This window comes from Mesoplodon bidens (genome assembly GCF_964165515.1).
Source record: "Mesoplodon bidens genome assembly, chromosome: 17".
NCBI classification, from domain to species: Eukaryota; Metazoa; Chordata; class Mammalia; order Artiodactyla; family Ziphiidae; genus Mesoplodon; species Mesoplodon bidens.
This window is the reverse complement of record NC_138174.1, coordinates 2,962,377-2,985,995: the sequence shown is the minus strand read 5'-3', so window position 1 is coordinate 2,985,995 and position 23,619 is coordinate 2,962,377. Positions and strand designations below refer to the sequence as shown.

Here is a 23,619-nt window from a genome sequence, read left to right as displayed (position 1 = left end):
TACTGAATTATTAAAATAAATTAGAACAAATAAGGTCACCGTAGTTAACTGTTGGCATATTATGTTCTAATTGTATAAATAATAATTCTGCCGTTTTTCTGTTTCTCACTGGGGGGGGAACCTACAATGTCTTTCTACATTTTATAGCTAAAATGGATCTTTGAAATAGAAATAACCTCCTCTACAGTAATACAATAGGCATAATTACTTGTGAAGGTAATTGCCTTTCAGTCATTTAAGTAATTGCTGTCATCTGGATTCCTGTGTAGCTTCACCTGTACCTCTTTTGTGGCACATAGGGCATTTCCCATGTGATTAATTTTGACGTACATCCCTTTTCTGGGTCCTGGCAGAAGGATCTAGGGTCCGTTGTAGTGTACCTGGCTGCAGGGTAGGGTGCCGTGCACACAGTGGGTGCTTCATAAAGGGAGTGCAGTGGACCTCCCTGTTTCTGGGCCTGCTGGGCTTCCTCTGTGCCTCCCAGAGAGGGGCAGGGCCGACTTCAGCTCTGGGCTGTTCGTGCCTTGTGGGCTGCTACAGAGACAAAAACTGCAGGTGTGGGTTTTTTTGAATTTTATTTTATTTTTAAACAGCTGGTTCTTATTAGTTATCCATTTTATACATATTAGTGTGTATATGTCAATCCCAGTCTCCCAATTCATCCCACCACCACCACCCACCACTTTCCCCCCTTGGTGTCCATACGTTTGTTCTCTACATCTGTGTGTCTATTTCTGCCCTGCAAACCGGTTCATCTGTACCATTTTTCTAGGTTCCACATATATGCGTTAATATACGATATTTTTCTCTTTCTGCCTTACTTCACTCTGTAGGACAGTCTCTAGATCCATCCACGTCTCTACAAATGATTCAATTTCGTTCCTTTTTATGGCTGAGTAATATTCCATTGTATATATGTACCACATCTTCTTTATCAATTTGTCTGTTGATGGGCATTTAGGTTGCTTCCATGTCCTGGCTATTGTAAATAGTGCTGCAGTGAGCACTGGGGTGCCATATGTCTTTTTGAATTATAGTTTTCTCAGGGTATATGCCCAGTAGTGGGATTGCTGGGTCATATGGTAATTCTATTTTTAGTTTTTTAAGGAATCTCCATACTGTTCTCCATGGTGGCTGTATCAATTTACATTCCCACCAACAGTGCAAGAGGCTTCCCTTTTCTCCACACCCTCTCCAGCATTTGTTGTTTGTAGATTTTCTGATGATGCCCATTCTAACTGGTGTGAGGTGATACCTCATTGTAGTTTTGATTTGCATTTCTCTAATAATTAGTGATGTTGAGCAGCTTTTCATGTGCTTCTCGACCATCTGTACGTCTTCTTTGGAGAAATGTCTATTTAGGTCTTCTGCCCAGTTTTTGATTGGGTTGTTTTTTTAATATTGAGCTGCATGAGCTGTTTATATATTTTGGAGATTAATCCTTTGTCCTTTGATTCGTTTGCAAATATTTTCTCCCATTCTGAGGGTTGTCTTTTCGTCTTGTTTGTAGTTTCCTTTGCTTTGCAAAAGCTTTTAAGTTTCATTAGGTCCCATTTGTTTATTTTTGTTTTTATTTCCATTCCTCTAGGAGGTGGATCAAAAAAGATCTAGCTGTGATTTATGTCAAGGAGTGTTCTTCCTATGTTTTCCTCTAAGAGTTTTATAGTGTCCAGTCTTAATTTAGGTCTCTAATCCATTTTGAGTTTATTTTTGTGTATGGTGTTAGGGAGTGTTCTAACTTCATTCTTTTCCATGTAGCTGTCCAGTTTTCCCAGCACCACTTATTGAAGAGACTGTCTTTTCTCCATTGTATATCCTTGCCTCCTTTGTCATAGATTAGTTGACCATAGGTGTGTGGGTTTATCTCTGGGCTTTCTATCCTGTTCCATTGATCTATATTTCTGTTTTTGTGCCACTACCATATTGTCTTGATTACTGTAGCTTTGTAGTATAGTCTGAAGTCCAGGAGTCTGATTCCTCCAGCTCCGTTTTTTTCCCTCAAGACCGTTTTGGCTATTCGGGGTCTTTTGTGTCTCCATACAAATTTTAAGATTTTTTGTTCTATTTCCGTAAAATATGCCATTGGTAATTCGATAGGGATTGCATTGAATCTGTAGATTGCTTTGGGTAATATAGTCATTTTCACAGTATCGAGATTCTTCCAATCCAAGAACATGGTATATCTCTCCATCTGTTTGTATCATCTTTAATTTCTTTCATCAGTGTCTTACAGTTTTCTGCATACAGATCTTTTGTCTCCCTAGGTAGGTTTGTCCCTAGGTATTTTATTCTTTTTGTTGCAGTGGTAAATGGGAGTGTTTCCTTAATTTCTCTTTCAGATTTTTCATCATTAGTGTATAGGAATGCAAGAGATTTCTGTGCCTTAATTTTGTATCCTTGAACTTTACCAAATTCATTGATTAGCTCTAAGTGGTTTTCTCGTGGAATCTTTAGGATTCTCTATGTATAGTATCATGTCATCTGCAAACAGTGACAGTTTTACTTCTTCTTTTCCAATTTGTATTCCTTTTATTTCTTTTTCTTCTCTGATTGCCGTGGCTAGGACTTCCAAAACTATGTTGAATAATAGTGGTGAGAGTAGCCGACATCCTTGTCTTGTTCCTGATCTTAGAGGAAATGCTTTCAGTTTTTCACCATTGAGAATGATGTTTGCTGTGGCTTTGTCATATATGGCCTTTATTATGTTGAGGTAGGTTCCCTCTGTGCCCACTTTCTGGAGAGCTTTTATCATAAATGGGTGTTGAACTTTGTCAAAAGCTTTTTCTGCATCTATTGAGATGATCATATGGTTTTTAGTCTTCAATTGGTTAATATGGTGTATTACATTGATTGACTTGCATATATTGAAGAATCCTTGCATCCCTGGGATAAACCCCACTTGATCGTGGTGTATGATCCTTTTAATGTGTTGTTGGATCCTGTTTGTTAGTATTTTGATGAGGATTTTTGTATCTATATTCATGAGTGATATTGTTCTGTAATTTTCTTTTTTTGTAGTATCTTTCTCTGGTTTTGGTATCTGGTTTTGGGAGTGTTCCTTCCTCTGCAATTTTTGGAAGCGTTTGAGAAGGATGGGTGTTAGCTGATCTCTAAATGTTTGATAGAATTCACCTGTGAAGCCATCTGCTGCTGGACTTTTGTTTGTTGGAAGATTTTTAATCACAGTTTCCGTTTCATTACTTGTGATTTCTCTGTTCATATTTTCTGTTTCTTCCTGGTTCAGTCTTGGAAGTTTATAACTTTCTAAGAATTTGTCCATTTCTTCCAGGTTGTCCATTTTATTGGCAGTGTTGCTTGTAGTAGTCTCTTAGGATGCTTTGTATCTCTGCAGTGTCTGTTGTAACTTCTCCTTTTTCATTTCTAATTTTATTGATTTGAGTCCTCTCCCTCTTTTCTTGTTGAGTCTGGCTAATGGTTTATCAATTTTGTTGATCTTCTCAAAGAACCAACTTTTAGTTTTATTGATCTTTGCTATTGTTTTCTTTGTTTCTATTTCATTTACTTCTGCTTTGATCTTTATGATTTTTTTCCTTCTACTAACTTTGGGTTTTGTTTGTTCTTTTTCTAGTTCCTTTAGGTGTAAGGTTAGATTGTTTGAGATTTTTCTGTTTCTTGAGGTAGGATTGTATTGCTGTCAACTTCCTTTTAGAACTGCTTTTGCTGCATCCCATAGGTTTTGGATTGTCGTGTTTTCATTGTCATTTGTTTCTAGGTATTTTTTGATTTCCTCTTTGATTTCTTCAGTGATCTCTTGGTTATTTAGTAACGTATTGTTTAGCCTCCATGTGTTTGTGTTTTTTATGTTTTTTTCCCTGTAATTGATTTCTAATCTTATAGTGTTGTGGTCAGAAAAGATGCTTGATATGATTTCACTTTTCTTAAATTTACTGAGGCTTGATTTGTGATCCAAGATGTGATCTATCCTGGAGAGTGTTCCGTGTGCACTTGAGAAAAATGTATAATCTGCGTTTTTGGATGGAATGTCCTATAAATATCAATTAAATCTATCTGGTCTATTGTGTCATTTAAAGCTTCTGTTTCCTTATTAATTTTCTGTTTGGATGATCTGTCCATTGGTGTAAGTGAGGTGTTAAAGTCCTCCACTATTATTGTGTTACTGTCAGTTTCCTCTTTTATAGCTGTTAGCAGTTGCCTTATCTATTGAGGTGCTCCTGTGTTGGGTGCATATGTATTTATAATTGTTACATCTTCTTCTTGGATTGATCCTTTGATCATTATGTAGTGTCCTTCCTTGTCTCTTGTAACATTCTTTATTTTAAGTCTGTTTTATCTGATATGAGTATTGCTCCTCCAGCTCTGTTTTGATTTCCATTTGCATGGAATACCTTCTTCCATCCCCTCACTTTCAGTCTGTATGTGTCCCTAGGTCTGAAGTGGGTCTCCTGTAGACAGCATATATATGGGTCTTGTTTTTGCATCCATTCAGCAAGCCTGTGTCTTTTGGTTGGAGCATTTAATCCATTCACGTTTAAGGTGATTATTGATAGTATGTTCCTATTACCATTTTCTTAATTGTTTTGGGTTTGTTTTTGTAGGTCCTTTTCCTCTCTTGTATTTCCCACTTAGAGAAGTTCCTTTAGCATTTGTTGTAGAGCTGGTTTGTTGGTGCTGAATTCTCTTAGCTTTTGCTTGTCTGTAAAGCTTTTGATTTCTCCATCGAATCTGAATGAGATCTTTGCCAGGTAGAGTAATCTTGGTTGTAGATTCTTCCCTTTCAGCACTTTAAATATATCATGCCACTCCCTTCTGGCTTGTAGAGTTTCTTGTAGAAATCAGCTGTTAACCTTCTGGGAGTTCCCTTGTATGTTATTTGTCATTTTTCCCTTGCTGCTTTCAATAATTTTTCTTTGTCTTTAATTTTTACCAGTTTGATTACTATGTGTCTCAGCATGTTTCTCCTTGGGTTTATCCTGTATGGGACTCTCTGCACTTCCTGGACTTGGGTAGCTATTTCCTTTCCCATGTTAGGGAAGTTTTTGACTATAATTTCTTCAGATATTTTCTTGGGTCCTTTCTCTCTCTCTTCTCCTTCTGGAACCCCGATAATGCGAGTGTTGTTGCGTTTAGTGTTGTCCCAGAGGTCTCTTAGGCTGTCATCATTTCTTTTCATTCTTTTTTCTTATTCTGTTCCGCAGCAGTGAATTCCAGCATTCTGTCTTCCAGGTCGCTTATCTGTTCTTCTGCCTCAGTTATTCTGCTGTTGATTCCTTCTAGTGTATTTTTCATTTCAGTTATTGTTCATGTCTGTTTGTTTCTTCTTTAATTCTTATAAGTCTTCGTTAAACATTTCTTGCATCTTCTCGATCTTTGCCTCCATTATTTTTCCGAGGTCCTGGGTCGTTTTCACTATCCGAATTCTTTCTCTGGAAGGTTACCTATGTCCACTTCATTTAGTTGTTTTTCTGTGGTTTTATCTTGTTCCTTCGTCTGGTACATATCCCTCTGCCTTTTTATCTTGTCTGTCTTTCTATGACTATGGTTTTCGTTTCACAGGCTGCAGGATTGTAGCTCTTCTTGCTTTTGCAGTCTGCCCTCTGGTGGATGAGGCTATCTAAGAGGCTTGTGCAGGCTTCCTGATGGGAGGGTGTGGTGGTGGGTAGAGCTGGGTGTCGCTCAGGTGAGCAGGGCTCAGTAAAACTTCAATTCGCTTGTCTGCTGATGGGTGGAGCTGAGTTCCCTCCCTGTTGGTTGTTTGGCCTGAGGCGACCCAGCACTGGAGGCTACAGGCTCTTTGGTGGGGCTAATGGCAGACTCTGGGAGGGCTCACACAAGGAGTACTTCCCAGAACTTCTGCTGCCAGTGTCCTTGTCCCCGTGGTGAGCCACAGCCACCCCCTGCCTCTGCAGGAGACCCTCCAACACTAGCAGGTAGGTCTGGTTCAGTCTCCCCTGGGGTCACTGCGTCTTCCCCTGGGTCCCGATGTGCACACTACTTTGTGTGTGCCCTCCAAGCGTGGAGTCTCTGTTTCCCCCAGGGCTGTCGAAGTTCTGCAGTCAAATCCCACTGGCCTTCCTAGTCTGATTCTCTAGGAATTCCTCCTCCTGTTGCCAGACCCCCAGGTTGGGAAGCCTGATGTGGGGCTCAGAACCTTCAGTCCAGTGGGTGGACTTCTTTGGTATAAGTGTTCTCCAGTTTGTGAGTCACCCACCCAGCAGTTATGGGATTTGATTTTATTGTGATTGCGCCCCTCCTGCCGTCTCCTTGTTGCAGCTTCTCCTTTGTCTTTGGATGTGGGGTGTCTTTTTTGGTGAGTTCCAGTGTCTTCCTGTCGATGATTGTTCAGCAGTTAGTTGTGATTCCGGTGCTCTCGCAAGAGGGAGTGAGCGCACATCCTTCTCCGCCATCTTGAACCAATCCTCATGCAGGTGTTTTAATAAAAGAAACTCAGGCAGGGGTGTAAGTTATCTGATGTACGAAGTTCATTCAGTCAGTGTTATTTTGAAGTAAATTTGCAGTAATGCTCTCCAACCCCATTGAAAAAGGGGTATAGACTGTTTCAGAAAATTGTTTCTGAACAGCTCTGCACTGAGTTTGTAAGGGTTGCGAATTGCTGAGCGTAGTTGAGGGTATAACTCGAAGTACTTTTGTATTGAAATGACGTGGCTCAGTGAGAACAGCACTGATAGCAGGAGACCCTTGAAACAGAGCACAGTGGAAATCTGCCTGTCTTTACTGTGGAAAAGGAGCCTTGCAAGAGAAGACTGTGGGGCTTGGGGCTGGCCGTGGACATGTCAGCGTGGCCTGGTTGTCAGGGCCGGGCAGTGTATGGGGCTCAGGCCCCAGCCACAGGCGGTTTGGAGCAAAGAGGTCCACGTTTGTGCAAGGCAAGCACTGCCGTCAAATGTGTTTGTGTCAAATTGGTGAAAGCTTTCAGTCCTCAGACTTTCTGGATTGTGGAACTCCAGTGGAAGGATCTAGTCCTGTAGTCAGAGCAGTTTGAATGAGGACCTCACTGAGTTCTGCTCTGTCCATGGCCCAGCTGTGAAAGTTGAATGAAACTTTAAGGTTTTTTTTTTTTTTGCGGTACGCGGGCCTCTCACTGTTGTGACCTCTCCCGTTGCGGAGCACAGGCTCCGGACGCACAGGCTCAGTGGCCATGGCTCACGGGCCCAGCCGCTCTGCGGCATGTGGGATCTTCCCAGACTGGGGCATGAACCCGTGTCCCCTGCATCGGCAGGCGGACTCTCAACCACTGCACTACCAGGGAAGCCCGAAACTTTAAGTTTTATGTGCCTAACCGCAATTCTGACCTCATTGTATTTTTTGGTGGGGGTGGGGTACGTGGACCTCTCACTGTTGTGGCCTTTCCTGCTGCGGAGCACAGGCTCCGGACACACAGGCCCAGCGGCCATGGCTCACGGGCCCAGCCGCTCTGCAGCATGTGGGATCTTCCCGGACCGGGGCACGAACCCGTGTCCCCTGCATCGGCAGGCGGACTCTCAACCACTGCGCCACCAGGGAAGCCCATCAATAGTAATTTTTAAGTTAACAAAGTCTCCTAGAATGTAAACCCCTTGAGAACTGGGATTTTCATCTGTTTTGTTCACTGATATATCACCATAATGGGCAATCAGTAAATGTTTGCTGAGTGAATTATCACTCAGCTGCACACAACCCTGGCTCCCACTCGAGACAAAGAAACCATTAGAGTCAGACTCAGGGACTTTAAAATAACTAGTAACTGAGATAATTTTAAAGTAACTCTTGGATGGGGATTTAAATAACTGTGTTAAAGGATATCATGGATAAGGTGGACAACATGTATGAACAGATGGAGAAGAGAGATGGAAATGATGAGAAACAGTCAAGTGGAGATGCAGGAAATAAAGCCATGGTATCGTATATGAGGAATTCCTTTGAGGGGATCATCCGTACACTTGACACAGCTGAGGAAAGCATGAACTTAAAGATAGGTCAATAGAAATTGTCCAAACAGAAATACAAGGGCAGGGGGAATGTTAGGGGGAGGGAGGGCAAAATAGAGCATCCAAGGAACTTTGGGACAATATCAGATGATGTAACGTACATGTAGTTGGAGTTCCACAAATGAGAAGAGAGAAATAAGGCATAAGAAATAGGCGAAGGGATAATGGTTGAGAATTTGCCAAAAATGATGAAAATCAAGCCAGCAATCCAAGGCGCTTAGCGAACCCCATGCAGTATAAATGAAAACAGTATACACCAAGACACATAGTAGTCAAACTGCTGGAAACCAAAGCTAAGAGAAAAGCATGAAGGAAGCCAGAGAAAAAAAGACACGTTACCAACAGAGGAACAAAGACAGAGATTATAGAGGAACGCTCGTCTGAGAGAAAGTCTGAACTGCAAGATCCATAGCATGAGATATATTTGATTAAAACATCAGAAGGAACATTTCCTCATTAGCACCAATCTTCTCTAAATATGAACTGGACCCTGCAGATGAGGAACTGGCTCACTGTTTGATAGCTAGTTCTGCTTAAAGTGAGAGAAAATGTTTTCAAAACGTGAGTTAAGGACCAAGTTCTGTGGCAGATGTTGAAATAGGGAAGATATACTAGTAACACAGTGAAACGAGATTTCATTGTTCTTCTAAAAGCCTTAAGATGATCACAGAGTGGAGAAAGTGTCCTTTGCTAAAGCTGGGTAATTTGAGGAGACATGTACTTCATTAAGTGTACTTGACTGTTTTATAAATGAAAATATAAACAGGAAACAAAGTACACTTTCTTATTAAGAATTTGATTGTTAGGTGCTACAGAGAGAGAACTGTTTAGCTGTAATTCCTGTCTCCTAAGAATTTTTAAATCTGAAACAGACCATATTTAGAGAATATGTAGGTAGAACAGTAGAATGTAAATAAAGTGGACGAAGTCAGTGGTTATTGTGTCATATGGAGCACTGGAATCGTGAGCAGTACTGGCTACCAGTTAGTCAGCATCTGCTCTGTGAAACCTGACATGATACACTTTTAAAATACATTATCTTGTTCAATCGTTATCTGTTTCTCTGAAACTGTAACATGGTCGTTTTACAAGTGAGGAAAACGTGGCTTAGAGAATTCAGTGATTGGCTCTTCACTGTGATTGCTTAATCTGAAGGTTATTCTTGATCTGTAGCATCCTCTGTATGCTTTTCACTCTGATGAACACGGCAGCATCCAGATCTGCAGGGGAGCAGACAACGTCACATCATGGCTGGGACAGGAGACTTCGTGATCAGTACAAGGGATAGTTCCTACTTTGGAAATCATGAAGATCGTGGTACAAGCTGGTAAAACACGCAGCTGATTCTATGGTGAAAGAGCCGGTATCATTTCTACTGCCTTGGACTTCGTTAAATTTTCATTTTAACATAATGAAAAAATCCTGTTTGAGGTTCAGGCGTTTTAAAGCGTTTTCTTTTCTATGTGGTTGCTCACTGCCTGCTGGCTTGGATGTATTCATTCTGTCTTTCTTCAATATATCGATACCAGAGGTGAGCCCGTACTTTGACTTCAGGAGCCAATACTGTGAAACATCTGTGCTATTCTGTGGACACATCCATCTTTGGAATAACAGCAAAGATTGAATTATTGGTGTCAGTATTGGTTGCCATGACTCTGGTTGGTAAAGTGATATTCACAGAAGAAAATCTTGACCAGGAAACATTGTTTCTAATTTGAAGTTTAAGATTTAACTTCTAAATATTGTATATTAAAAAAAAATTGTATATAGGGGATTCCCTGGTGGTCCAGTGGTTAGGATTTGGCGCTTTCACTGCCATGGACCCAGGTTCAGTCCCTGGTCAGGGAACTAAGATCCCACAAGCCGTGTGGTGCAGCCAAAAAAAAATTGTATAGAACTTAAGATCAGTGTGGATGTTATTTAAATTTTGTTCTACTTTATCTTTGTTATTGTTTTTTAATTTTGAAAAAGGCAGTACTTTCTAAGGGAGTAAATATATAACTCCCTTCCGTGAGCTGAAGTACATTTATTAATTCCAGTTGACTAACAGCCCAACTAGATTAAAAAAAAGAACATCCATTTTCTTGTTTACACCACACACAATATAAATGTATTATTTAATTTGTGATTTGATCAGTTAATAATCCTTTCCTCTGAACTGTTCTGTTAGGACAGTATTTACCTTCTACTTAAATGTTTCCTTACATTTTTGGTAAACATTCTTTGTATTCACTACTGTATGTACAGTGGGCCTTGAATACATAGTTTGGGGAGGGTTTTTTTTGTACTTTTTATTTTGAAATAATTGTAGGCTCATAGGAAGTTGCAAAAAGTAATCCAGGAGTCCCATGTAACCTTCATTTCCCCCAACATTTTATAGAACTGTGTAGCACATGTGGGTTTTCTGAATACGTAATTGTTTATTTTCCTTTTTGGCCGTGCCACTTGGCTTTGTGGGATCTTAATTCCCTGACCAGGGATCAAACCCAGGCCCCAGGCAGTGGGAGTGTGGAGTTCCAATCACTGGACCATCAGGGAATTCCCTTGAATATGTAATTTTTTTTGTCTTTTTTTAAAAAAATAAATTTATTTATTTATTTTTGGCTGCGTTGGGTCTTCGTTGCTGCATGCGGGCTTTCTCTAGTTATGGTGAGCGGGGGCTACTCTTCGTTGCGGTGCGCGGGCTTCTTATTGCGGTGGCTTCTCTTGTTGCGGAGCACGGGCTCTAGGCGTGCGGGCTTCAGTAGTTGTGGCACACGGGATCTAGAGAGCAGGCTCAGTAGTTGTGGTGCACGAGCTTAGTTCCTCTGAGGCATGTGGGATCTTCCCGGACCAGGGCTCGAACCTGTGTCCCCTGCATTGGCAGGCGGATTCCTAACCACTGCGCCACCAGGGAGGTCCTGAATATGTAATTTTTGATAAACTGTTTTCAGTTGTCTGTTTGTGCTCTTTTGCGTTGCACCTTTTGTTTTATTGTAAACCTGACCAGGAAAGAATTAAGCCTCCTTAAATTTGTCCCTTTGTTTGCCCTTGATAGATGGGTTTGAATCTTGGGAGACACTGGCCTCAAAGTAAGCTACTTACAGATGAAAGGGGTCTGTTGGGTTTGGTTCTTAGATCCAGTATTGGCATTTCCTCCTCACTGTCTCCAGTCAGGACTTGTAAACCTTACAGAGAGCCGGGACCACGGCCATGGACGCCTCTCCACGCCCCGCTCGGTGCCTGGGCCTTCCCTCCGGACCTTGCTCCCCATCCACCTCGACCCCCTGGCCGGCCCTGTCTCTCTTCCCCCTCAGTCCAGCCCCAGTCATGCCCCAGCTGCTCACTCTGCTCTGGCTGAGGTCCCTGGTGGTGTGTGTGTGTGTCACTGCTCCCCACTCCTGGCCCCCTCCTACGGCGCGTCTACACTGCAGCCAAAGGATCTTTTCAGAACACAACTTGGCCCAGGTGACTTCCTTGGTCATAACTCACCAGTGGCCTCCTGCAGCATCTGAGGGTGGGCACCCCGTCCTTGCCTGGCTGAGCCCCCAGGCCCCTCTGCTCAGGGCCCTTCTCCCTGCGGCTCCCACACCCCGCTTCATGCCTGTTCACTTTGTAGGTCCCACTTTTACCTTGTTCCCTCAGTCAAGCCCTTCTAGGTTATGGTTTCACACTCGTGTGCAGGGTTTTCCTTCCTCTTGCTCGTTGTAGCTCTGTTTATGGTTCTGCGCACATGGGCAGTGCTGCTGGGACCCCGTCTCCACCTCCTTCTGTCCCTCAGGTCTAATAGAGTGCTTGCCCCCAGGAGTTTCCATTGTTTGTTGATAATCCTTCCACACGTATGATTTTTTTATGTGAAAATAAAACGATTAAAGCTTTGTAAAGCATGAAAAGCCCAAGTGCAGCAGCAGGTCCTGTCAACAGAAGGTATAAAGTAAGGTTTAAAGACAGCTGAACATCCTGGGCTTCCCCGGTGGCGCAGCGGTGGAGAGTCCGCCTGCCGATGCAGGGGACGCGGGTTCGTGCCCCGGTCCCGGAAGATCCTACATGCCGCGGAGCGGCTGGGCCCGTGAGCCATGGCCGCTGAGCCTGCGCGGCCGGAGCCTGTGCTCCGTAATGGGAGAGGCCACAACAGTGAGAGGCCCGTGTACAGCAAAAAAAAAAAAAAAGAAAGCTGAACATCTTGGTACAAGCTGCTGGCGTGTATGACTTCACTGAACCTTGACTTTTTTAAATGCTGTTGCAGGAAATTTTCGTTTTATGTCGGGAAGACCCAGGCCTTTTCCCTGCACCAGAAGTTACACTGTGCAGCTTCCTTCAGTCTGTGTCTTAACTCTTGAAAAATTGCCTTTTTTGGCTGGTTTGCTTTTCGTACGCCAAACGGAAAGAGAAGAGAAAAGGCCTTATTGTCTGAGCCTTCATCCCGTACTGCAGAAGTCAGGATCATTCTTGTGTTAGTTCACTCCTGCTGCAGATGTGTACTGAGTGTCTGCTGTGTGCCAGGCACTGTGCTAGGCCCTGGGGAGATATCTGTATAGATACATAGACACAGATGTGCACACGTGTACACACACGCGGCAGTGCCTGCTTCCCCTTCCAGCTCACCAGTGGTTAGTCTATACATCTGTAGTGCAGAGTAACCTGCCATAAGTCTCTTACATAATTTGTTTCTCTTTAGAAGGGCTTTTAACTTGATTTATATTGTAAATAGAATTGTATAAAATGGCAGCTGTCTTCAAGTAAACCACCAGTATTAATGATTTTGAAGTAGAGTAAGATTGGCTACAGCACTTCTTCAGCTACATTATTAGTTTATTTGTAAGAGAATACGTGATGTTATATGATTACACCTAATTAGTCTCGTAGAGGAAGCCCTAAATTGTATAGGGACATTAATCAGACTGAGTTTCCAAGCCCTGCAATTCTTTCAGGTTGGAAAATAAAAGAAGGCACAGTTCATTATCATGGTTATTTGTCAGGATATGTGTTCGGCTCCAGAACTGACTGGCACCGTGGACTAGAGTTTATTTCTTGACTTTGTGACCTTTGATTCCTGTCATCAGTCATTACGTGCTCTTAAAGGTCACCAGAGCACTTGAACGGACTTTCATTGCTAACAAAGGAACAGAAAAAGCACTAACTTTTCCTAACGTTTTAACTAGAGTTTTAAAGAACAGCGCCAGTGTCTGACTTCCCTACAATCCTGTATTTTCATGTACCAACCCCTATTTGATAATTACCACTTTCTGAAATTCAGTGGAATGTATTCATCCTTTATCTTGTTCTTGAAAATATTTCAAAGTTATTATTAAACCAAAATGAAATTGTATCATTTGATGTTATTTTTAACCTTCCTGCCTCAAAAGTACACAGTGCAGTTTACTCACATACATATTGTTTTGTTTTTCAGTCACTGCCCAGAAATATGGTGTCTCGTCTTTGCGAATCTAAAAAGGTTTGTGCAGCAGCGGACATGCAGCTTCAGGTGGGTGTGTGCCTTTGTTCTGAAGTTTTCCACAGATATTATTCAAAATAAATGTATAACTTTAAATTCTTGCCAGTGCTACCCATTTATTATAATAATTACGCTTCCAAAACATCTTTTGGCTGAGTTCAGAGAACTTGACCTTGACTAATCATTTGGTCTTCCAACCATCCTTAGGAAGTAGGTGTCAAATAAGGTTATTTCCCAATTTCAGTGGAAAATCAAAGCATGGAAAAGTTTTACCTGACTCCTTCTAGATGGTACATTTCAGCAACCAAGTTATATCTTTTTGTTCACTTTGTATCTTTTTTTAAATTTGTGGTTTTAGATGTGAAGTTTAAACAGTAATGACTTAGTTTTTAGTAAAACTCAAAGCCAGTGTTCCAGGTTTCCAGATAAAGACGAGAAACATTTTATAAACCATCTGGATGTCAGGTCTGTGTGATACCAGATGTTTAGGTTATTTGTAATTTCTGAGATTGTTTATGGAATTCTTCCTCTTCATCAGATCTTGAGTGTTATGTAAACACAGCCTAAACACCCCTCTTTCATCTCAGGCAGTATTCACTTTCTTATGATCCAGTCACCTGTTTAAAAGCGTAGCCACTATTGAATTGTTTTATAGGTGTATAAAGTTCAGTCCCTAGAAAGTAATGAATGTGCTCTGTTTTTGGGGGCCTTAAAATACACGTTTCAGTGAAGAAGATGCCTGCTATAGACGAAACCATGGATTAACATTATTCAGTGTCTGTTTGTATCACACAATTGCAAAAAGATTTCTGGATTATTTGAAAGGTTAACCTTACTTGGCAGAAGTCTTCTGATTGACTGGTGTCTGTCGCGGGAGTCCCACCTTTTAAAAGCCCGTGTCCTGGCGTCCTTTGCGACACTTGTTCCAGTGATTTTCTTCTAAGAAGGAAAACCAACCTTTCTATACTTCTGCCCTCCAAAAAGAACAAGGAGAGAAAGGGAGGCGGGCGTTGAGAAGCCGGAGGAGCAGGGAGGGAAGGAGGCTCCCGCCCGAAGGGCCGCTGCTTTCCTGTCACACAGCCGTCCCCCGAGCCGTGGGGACAACCCAGGGTGGAAGGGAGTTGCTGCAGATTTCTAAGCGGGTATCAATAGTGGTTTTTAAATTGTGCCTTTTAAATTTTTATTTATTTATTTTTTGGTGTGCATTATTTAAAAAATGGCTCCTGTTTTTCTGCAGCTCTAAGGTTCTCGGTCCCAAGCACGCAGGACCCCCTGGGTGGGCTTATCTTTTAGAATTGTTTGGTTCGTCAGCAAATGAGCATGAAGTATTGGGGTGGCCAAGAAGTTCGTTTGGGTTTTTCTGCAACATGTTACAGCTTTTACAGAGAAACGCGAACGAACTTTCTGACCAACCCAGTATTGTTACTCGTTACAGAACATAGAATGGAAAGAGCTGTATTTAGTATATGTTTAGAGTTTGCCAGTTAGAGCAAAGCAATATTTAGGAAATGTCTGTATTTTTCCAGCGGAGGTTTAAACTTGACTTTATGATTTAGAACCATAATTCTGCATCTAGATGAAGCCAGAAGTTAGAGGTCATTTAAATTTTTTCTTTTATACAAACTAATCCTCACTTCTTTCAAGTCAACAGCTGCACATTCTCTACAAATTCCTATTTTGAATCCGAAAGATATGTAGCGGAAACATAATCACATGACAATATTTTCCTTTAAAATAAAACATTTTCTACTGGCTTGCTTCAGGTAAAATTCAAACAATGTTAATAAGTCAAATGTTGCAGTGAAAAAGCACTTTACTTTAGGTTTTCTGTGCAAAATTTAGCTTTCAGAGCTCGGTAAATACGCAGCAGGGTTCATGTTTAAACTCCCTCCAATGCTTTACTCTCCTGTCATGTTTCAGTGGCCTCTGTCCTCTCCTTGGAGGGGAGTAAGCCTTCCCTGCCAGTCACCTCCTTAAGTCAGGGTCGCCCCGCCCAGCAGCTGCTTCCTCTGTGCCCTGACAGCAGGGCTGGGGTCGGCCTCGGTCCTGGCCTCAGACTCCGACAGCTGCTCCTGAATCCTTTGTGACACCCTTGCTTCCTCACCTCACTTCACCCCGCCTTGCACCTCTCATCGACAAACTAGGATTCTCACCCTGTCATTTCTCTCATTTAATTATATCAGGATTCTAGGAAGAAGCCAAACAGTATTTATTAGCTCCTGGGGGTCACAGGTTATAGCTTAATTTTTTCATATTTCCATATATATATATTTTTTTCCATATATGTGTGTATGTGTGTATATATAGTATTGTGGTCACAAATTTAATTTACTACACTGTACAGAAAGAGTACCTTATAGATAGGGTTCAAAATTCTTTAATATCCTTAATCATGAAGAGGTTGAGAGCTTTCCTTTTCATCATTACCATGGTCTTAAATGTGGTATGAAATACAAAATACATCTCAAGCCACATACACTTATACTTGTGACTGCCCAACTGCGACTTGCAGTTATTATTCTGGTAGACTTGTAATATCTTTGGTCACCTGCATCATAGACGTTAAGCGTGGTACCCAAACTAAATAGGTGCGTTCTCCCGTCCAGGTCTTTTATGCTGCACTGGATCAGCTCTACCATGGGCAGCATCCCCTGAGGAGCTCGACCACAGACATCCTCAGGGACGCCCAGGAGAAGTTCTACGGCTTACCATATGTCCCGAACACTGTGAGTCTGGCGTGCCGACCCTGCTGTGTGCCATTGAATGGGTGTACGTGTCAGGTGGGCGGGGTGTGAAATCCTCTCCTGGATGTTGAGGTTTCCTGTGGGGCAAATGCTAGAAACGCCGACTCACTCACTGCCCCCAGCCGTCTGTTTACATGTACTTATCTTCCTCCTGCCGGCAGGATTTTTCTAGATTCCTAGGGAAGTGGGCTATAAAAAGGCCCTCGGAGTTAGTCTGTGTTCTTTTTCATTATTTATTTGTGACGAGAAGAACTAAGATGAACGTGATGATCGGTCCCCAGCCGCTCTCACTGCAAAGAGAATCCACGCTGATTGAGGACCCGCTTGTGTCGGGACCATGACGGGCGTCATGTGGTGCCCTGTCGGGATGGAGAGCGGGCGCATCACCGCCATTCGCTGAGGACTAGGTGCCAGACTCCGTCCGATTGCTTGGCAAAACCCTGACTCAGAAGGACCCTGTGAATTCGATGCTTGCCCATCACAGGGGTGCATGGGGGGCTTGTGCCAGTTACGTGTCTTGTCTAGGGTCACGTGGGTAGTGAGCGGTGGTGTTGGGATTCCCACCCAGCCCTGAAGCCGTGTGTCCTCATCAGCCCAGGTTCCGTGAGGAAGCTGCGTGGTGGGGAAGAGTGTCCCTGGGTCCTGGCACGAGACTGGCGCTTTCGTATCACTTGGGACCTCAGGTCCAGGCGATGGGAACCCGACTCCTAGTGGCCTAAGCAGAAAGGGTGTTTATTGAGCCCCGTGTGTGGAAGGTGCAGGGGTCGGCCTGTTTGGTTGCCAGTTAGCTGGGTTGAGTTAGTTCTTACACAGTATTGTTAGAAATGTTTCTCCTTCCTTCGTCTTTCAGCTGTGTCTTTCTCTGGATTTGTCTTGTTCTTAGGGAGGTGGCCCTGACTTGGTGGCATGGTGGTCACGAGAAGGTCCAGCTTAGCCCATCTCATAGAAAGAAAGCTCATTTGAAAATGCTCTGTAAGCCATAAAATGCCAAATAAATGTGGTTTCATTTGTTTCAGTGTTGGATACCAGCATGTGTTGTGCTGAGTTTAGGTTAATCAGTAAACTGTAACTGTCCATTAGATCTTCAGGTCCTAATACTCGAACATGTGGGACTGTTCATCTTTACCAGACAAGGAAAGTCACAGGAAATTTCATCTTCATAAGACTCCTTATCAGCAGTGTTTGATTGTCATAGAAGCTTGGTCATCTATTTGTGATACATAATGCTAGTCACACTACCTACCTATTTTTGACCATATATAGAAAAAATTTATTGTTCCAGTGTGTGTACTATTGTGTACTTGAATTATCTATATTAGTGAAAATCTGTAATAATAATCTCACTGTTCATCAGTGGAATCATAATAACAATTGCCTACATTTAGAGAAAAAAGACATTCTTTAAGGGTGTTTTCCAGTTGATGGAGCATTGCCTGATCCACGTGCTTTTGTGCCTGTGTGGTTATGTGCTCATTTTATATTCTTCTTTTTTTTTTTTTTTTTTTTTTTTTTTTTTTTTTTTTGCGGTACGCGGGCCTCTCACTGTTGTGGCCTCTCCCGTTGCGGGGCACAGGCTCCGGATGCGCAGGCTCAGCGGCCATGGCTCACGGGCCCAGCCGCTCCGCGGCATATGGGATCCTCCCAGACCGGGGCACGAACCCGTATCCCCTGCATCGGCAGGCGGACTCTCAACCACTGCGCCACCAGGGAGGCCCTATATTCTTCTTTGTTAGTTTTAAAATCAGTGTGACTTGATCTCCACGTGGTTATATCACCAGTGGGTAGTAAACTTGTAGGGACACCAAAATTAGGAGGAACTGGGATGCTTTCTGAAGCCACTTCAGCTTGGCCGAGTTGCTCACCCCCAGCTTTCTTTATCTTAAGTCTTATAACAATGGAGCTGTGTCTCTTTTTAGAAGAAAACCCAGGAAATTCCCTGGTGGTCCAGTGGTTAGGATTCGGTGCTTTCACTGCCGTGGCCGGAGTTCAGCCCCTGGTCGGGGAACTGAGATCCTCTAAGCCGTGCAGCATGGCCAAAATAAAAATAAAAACAATGTTAGAAAAATAAAAAATTTTTCCTCACCATGCAGGTTTCTTTTGTGTAGTAATTAAATATACAAAGATGAGGTGACATTGGTACCCAATTCTGTATCAACTATCAGTAAATTATTTTTAATTTAAAAGGAAGGATGTTGTTATTAAGTCCACTATCCTTATTCTAACTCCTTTGAGAAAATATAAAGGTTTATCTCTTCACTGGGATTGCCTCCCCCATTCATGGTCAGTAGCTGTAGCTCTTTGTGTCAGTTGTTTTTGGAGGTCTTTAGAAGAAGCATAGCTACATTTAGAGAAAAAAGGCATTCTTTAAAGGCTTGTCTTTTTTTTTTTAACGTCTGAGAGTTTAGATTTGCACAAGTGTTCTGTTCTTCCTGTGTAGCAACTTCGGCCTCTCATCCATTTGTCAACTCATCAGGAGACCCGTAACAAACCTTCCCGTAAACATAGAGAATAAGACCAGGGTGCTCGTTGGAATTCTGCAGTGTAGTATCCATCAGGACAGTGAGACAAGAAGAAAAGATAGAAGCGCTGGAAAGGAAGATACAGAACTGTCAGTATTTGCAGGTGGCGATTGCTGAGAAAATCCACAGTGTGTACAGGTAAATTAGTAAAATTAATGAGAAGTTAGCAACTTTTCTAGTTAAACAATATATAAAAATTTAATCCATCTCTGTTTACCAGCAGCAAACAAAAAAATTGTAAATATACCATTAAGGCAAGAAAAAAATATAAGGTGGTGCCTCCCCAAACACTTCTTTAAAAAGCCTATTATCTTTAATTTCCAGATCCTAAATAAACGAAGAACTGAACCATATTTATAGATAGGAAGATTTGATATAAAAACAAAGCACTTTTTCTCCAGTTAACCTGTACACTTAATGTAATGTGATTCTCCTCGTTGGCTGGCTTGAAGCTAACGAGCTGAGCGTATGATTTTATGTGGAAGCGCGATGGCCAAGGAGCAGCTTTGAAGGACAGTGGCAGGTGGGTGGGCTTCCCTGTCGGGATCAGTACTCAGAGGAGGCTGTAGGAACTAGGACAGTGTAACGATGCTGCGGGGGCTGCAGGGACAGACGGTGGAGCGGAGCCTGGGACCTGAAGGCTGGCTCAGCACATGTGCGGCCTCTTGACCAGAAGCTGAAGAACACTGCGGGTCTGTGGGCCGAGAAGAGGTTGGTTTATTTTAAATGGTGCTGCCGCTGTCCATCATCCATATGGAAAAGATGAAACTTGGATCTGTCTCATGCTGTGAGAAGTAGAGGTTTAAATTTGTAGAGATGATGGGAGTGTCTTTCTGACAGCTCCTTTCTGTTCCTGCTCAGACCCGCATGTCATACAGACAACACAAAAGACATTAACTGTAAAACAGAAGACTGATACATTCCACTGTATTAAAAGTTGCGTTTTCTGTTCATCAAAAAACCAGGTGAAAAACAATGAAAAGCTACAGACTGGAAGTAGAGGTTTTCAACACATGTAACTGGAAAAGGATTTTTTTCCCTTTAAAATTAATTAATTTTGATTGTGGTACAAAAAACGGCATGAAAGATACCATCTTGAACCATAAACAAGACGAAAAGACAACCCTCAGAATGGGAGAAAATATTTGCAAATGAAGCAACTGACAAAGGATTAATCTCCAAAACATACAAGCAACTCATGCAGCTCAATATCAAAAAAACAAACAACCCAATCCAAAAATGGGCAGAAGACCTAAATAGACATTTCTCCAAAGAAGATATACAGATTGCCAACAAACACATGAAAGGATGCTCAACATCCTTAGAGATGTTGTTAGAGAAATGCAAATCAAAACTACAATGAAATATCATCTCACACTGCTCAGAATGGCCATCATCAAAAAATCTAGAAACAGTAAATGCTGGAGAGGGTGTGGAGAAAAGGGAACACTCTTGCACTGCTGGTGGGAATGTAAATTGATACGGCCACTATGGAAAACAGTATGGAGGTTCCTTAAAAACCTACAAATAGAACTACCATAAGACCCAGCAATCCTACTACTGGGCATATACCCTGAGAAAACCATAATTCAAAAAGAGTCATGTACCAAAATGTTCATTGTAGCTCTATTTACAATAGCCAGGACATGGAAGCAACCTAAGTGTCCATCAACAGATGAATGGATAAAGAAGATGTGGCACATATACACACATATTACTCAGCCATAAAAAGGAACGAAACTGAGTTATTTGTAGTGAGGTGGATGGACCTAGAGACTGTCATACAGAGTGAAGTAAGTCAGAAAGAGAAAAACAAATACCGTATGCTAACACATATATATGGAATCTAAAAAAAAAAAGGTTCTGAAGAACCTAGCGGTAGGATAGGAACAAAGACGCAGATGTAGAGAATGGACTTGAGGACACGGGGAGGGGGAAGGGTAAGCTTGGACAAAGTGAGAGAGTGGCATGGACATATATACACTACCAAACGTAAAACACATAGCTAGTGGGAAGCTGCTGCATAGCACAGGGAGATCAGCCCGGTGCTTTGTGACCACCTAGAGGGGTGGGATAGGGAGGGATATGCAAGAGGGACGAGATATGGGGACATATGTATATGTATAACTGATTCACTTTGTTATAAAGCAAAAACTAACACACCATTGTAAAGCAATTATACTCCAATAAAGATGTTTAAAAAAAAGTAGGTATAATTTTAGACATTTAGCCAAAAATAAATAACCATCTTGGAAAAGACGGTGCCTTGAATGCACTGCATAAGATGACCTCGGCGTTCGTTGGGGCGTGCGGTGAAGCCGTGTCAGGATGCCGTCTCACTCTCAGCCGTCTTGTGACAGAGAAAACCACAGACGGACCAGTGCTGGCCAGGCTGTGGAGTCACAGTCACACGCAGGCAGAGTTGCATTTGCCATGACTACTTGGAAATCAGCGGGGTGTCACCTCTTAAAGTTGAGGATGGACCCCGTGACCCAGAAGTTCACCTCCTACATGGAACCCAGAGAAAGTGTTGTCTTAGGTCCTAAGCGTTGAGGATAGGAATGTGTACAACAGCACTGTTTGTAAATGGGGGGGAAAGGAGGGGGCTCTGGGAAGAACCCACGCGATTGTGAGCACAGAAACAGGTGAATGATTTCGGGCATATTCATCGGCTGGGATACTGTGCAGCAGGGAAATCGCGATGATGAGCTTGAGAAGCAAAATGTAAAATAAAGAAAAAATGAGCTTCAGAAGAAATAGATTTTGTACATTTATATAAAGTTCAAAATCATGCAGAACTGAGCAGTGCATTAGCATAGATCTCTACATACGTAGTAAAACTCTAAAGAAAACGAAGGAATAGTAAGCCCAGAATTGAGGCCGTGCCTGCCGCTGGAGCCGGGAAGGGGGAACACAGAAGTCTTAGAAATAGTTTATTTCTTAAACTGATGAATAGGCTTGTGGTTGATAGATGGGTCATTCTGTAGAATACAGGAATATCTTCTTGGTATGTAGAACATACCCTACATGTTAAAAGGCTGTTTGGGCTGCCGTGTATGGGGTAGAGAGGGGTTGGGGGACCAGCTGGAAAGTTATTCCCACGTTGGGACAGTGCTGCTGGCAGCCTTGGCGGGGGTGGGGGGGTCAGGCGGGTTCGGGGACCTTGTGGAAGGTGGGGAGCCTGGCGGGGCCGGGGCGGGAAGCTGGGTTCAGGGCGACTGCCAGGTTCTAACGTGAGATGGACAGGAGGCTTCTCGAGTCCCCCGAGACCAGAGGAGGGGCAGTTTTCCCCGCAACTCATCTCCAGAGATTGTTTTTCTCCAATGAATCATTTTATTTCCTCAATTAAACAATGAGAAAAGGGAAATATAATTTATACGTCAGCCTACAGCACCTTACGGCTTTCCGATGCATCGTGCAGCTGGTACAGAGGGTACGCTGGGTACTGGTTTTCGTTTCCAGAGGCAGGCTTCTCCCCAGAAGGGTGGGTGAGGAAAAGAGGCGCCTTCGTTTTCATCGGGCCCTGCGTTCGTCCTCGCCCTTGCTGGGCTGTGCCCTCACCTGGGCCAGCATCCCTGGGGGCTGAGCACCCCTCAGGCGCGGCTCGGTGACCCTGTGAGGTTAGGTACAGGAGGAAGAGGCGGCTGGGCGGGCAGAGGAGGGTCAGAGGCCCGGGAGCCCACAGACCCCCTTGGTGCTGGTGCTCCCGCGGCCCCCGGGGGCGGGAAAGGGTGGCGTCAGTGAGACAGGAAGACGGGAGGGGCGCAGACGGGAAGGCTTTAGTCTGAGGTGAGGATGCTGTTGGATCCATGGGTCTGAAGGCCAGGAAGCAGATCCTGGCGGGAGCCGTGTAGATTTGGGAGGCGTTCACCTACAGAGAGGATGCTGTGAGCTCTGGAGGGGGACAGCGCCCCTGAGCGGGGGACCTGCAACAGGCGGCACACCCGGGTCAGCCGGTGTCGGTGGGGAAGATCTTCTGATTAAAATTTCAGTTTTTGCTGGTATTTGAGAAAAAGCTATTTCAAACGTATTTCCTGTTTCTACCGCTACTACAGTATAATGCTGCGCCCTTTTCTATTAATTTAGGGTTACATTGTGCCCTGTGGCTTGGGCCATCAGTTGTAGGACATTAATCGTGGGTGTGTGTTGTGAGTTCCCAAAGAACAGACCGATGGATAAACTTCCATCAGACAGCTCACCTGTGACCTGAGGGCTTCCCGTCTTGAGACTGCTCAAGGTTTCCAGCAGATTCTTAAGCTGGTGTTGCCGCTGTCATGACGATATGTGCAAGGACAGTGGCCGCTAGTTGACCAGTTGGGAGTTGGAGTGCCGTCAGGGGTGACCCGGTCGTTTGTCCAGTGTGCTCACCCCAGTCAACGTTCATTCACGCGCCGCCCCTGACCCCGGAGGGCTGAGCCTGCAGAGGGGAGGGAGCGGGAGAGGCTGGGGGCAGCCCGGCCGTGTGCGCTTGCCTTGTGTTTCCCTTTGGTTGGTTTTTCAAGAGTCTCAAAAAGAAAAAAGGTAACAGAAACACTCGCCACGAGAGGATGTCATTTGTCCCCACAGTTGGGGTGCGCTACCGCTAGAGGTTATTTTCTCTCCTGCTCACTGAAGATCTTTCTTCAGAATATATATGTGAGTGTGTATAGAGATCCATGCAGATACCTGACATGTGCATTCAAGCACATGAAGAATTACAGTTTTATAGCTTTAATTTTGAATGTATATTTCAAAGCTCTTCATAGGAGATGTCACAAGTTCAGTTCATAATAAAATTGTATCAGCTTATTTGACTTTATGTGGCGTCAAGCATTAATGAGTTTATTTTAAAAGCTCTAATTTTAGATTAACTGATAAAACACTAAGATAAGGAAATATTATCAAATGATTTCTACTATCTAGATTAAAATGGCAATCAGATGTTTTCTTACTAGTTATTTTTAAAGAAACCCTGG

General features: G+C 43.2%; 1 protein-coding gene across 2 annotated transcripts in view; it reads left to right on the top strand.

The window, feature by feature from the left end:
• Nucleotides 1–23,619, top strand: part of MIPEP (mitochondrial intermediate peptidase) — a 145,564-nt gene that overhangs the window by 65,604 nt on the left and 56,341 nt on the right. For both annotated transcript variants that reach the window (XM_081214381.1, XM_081214382.1), the window contains exons 15-16: nt 13,357–13,431; nt 16,008–16,127. In XM_081214381.1, the coding sequence (XP_081070507.1) occupies nt 13,357–13,431; nt 16,008–16,127 (195 nt within the window). The remainder of the gene's footprint in view (nt 1–13,356; nt 13,432–16,007; nt 16,128–23,619) is intronic.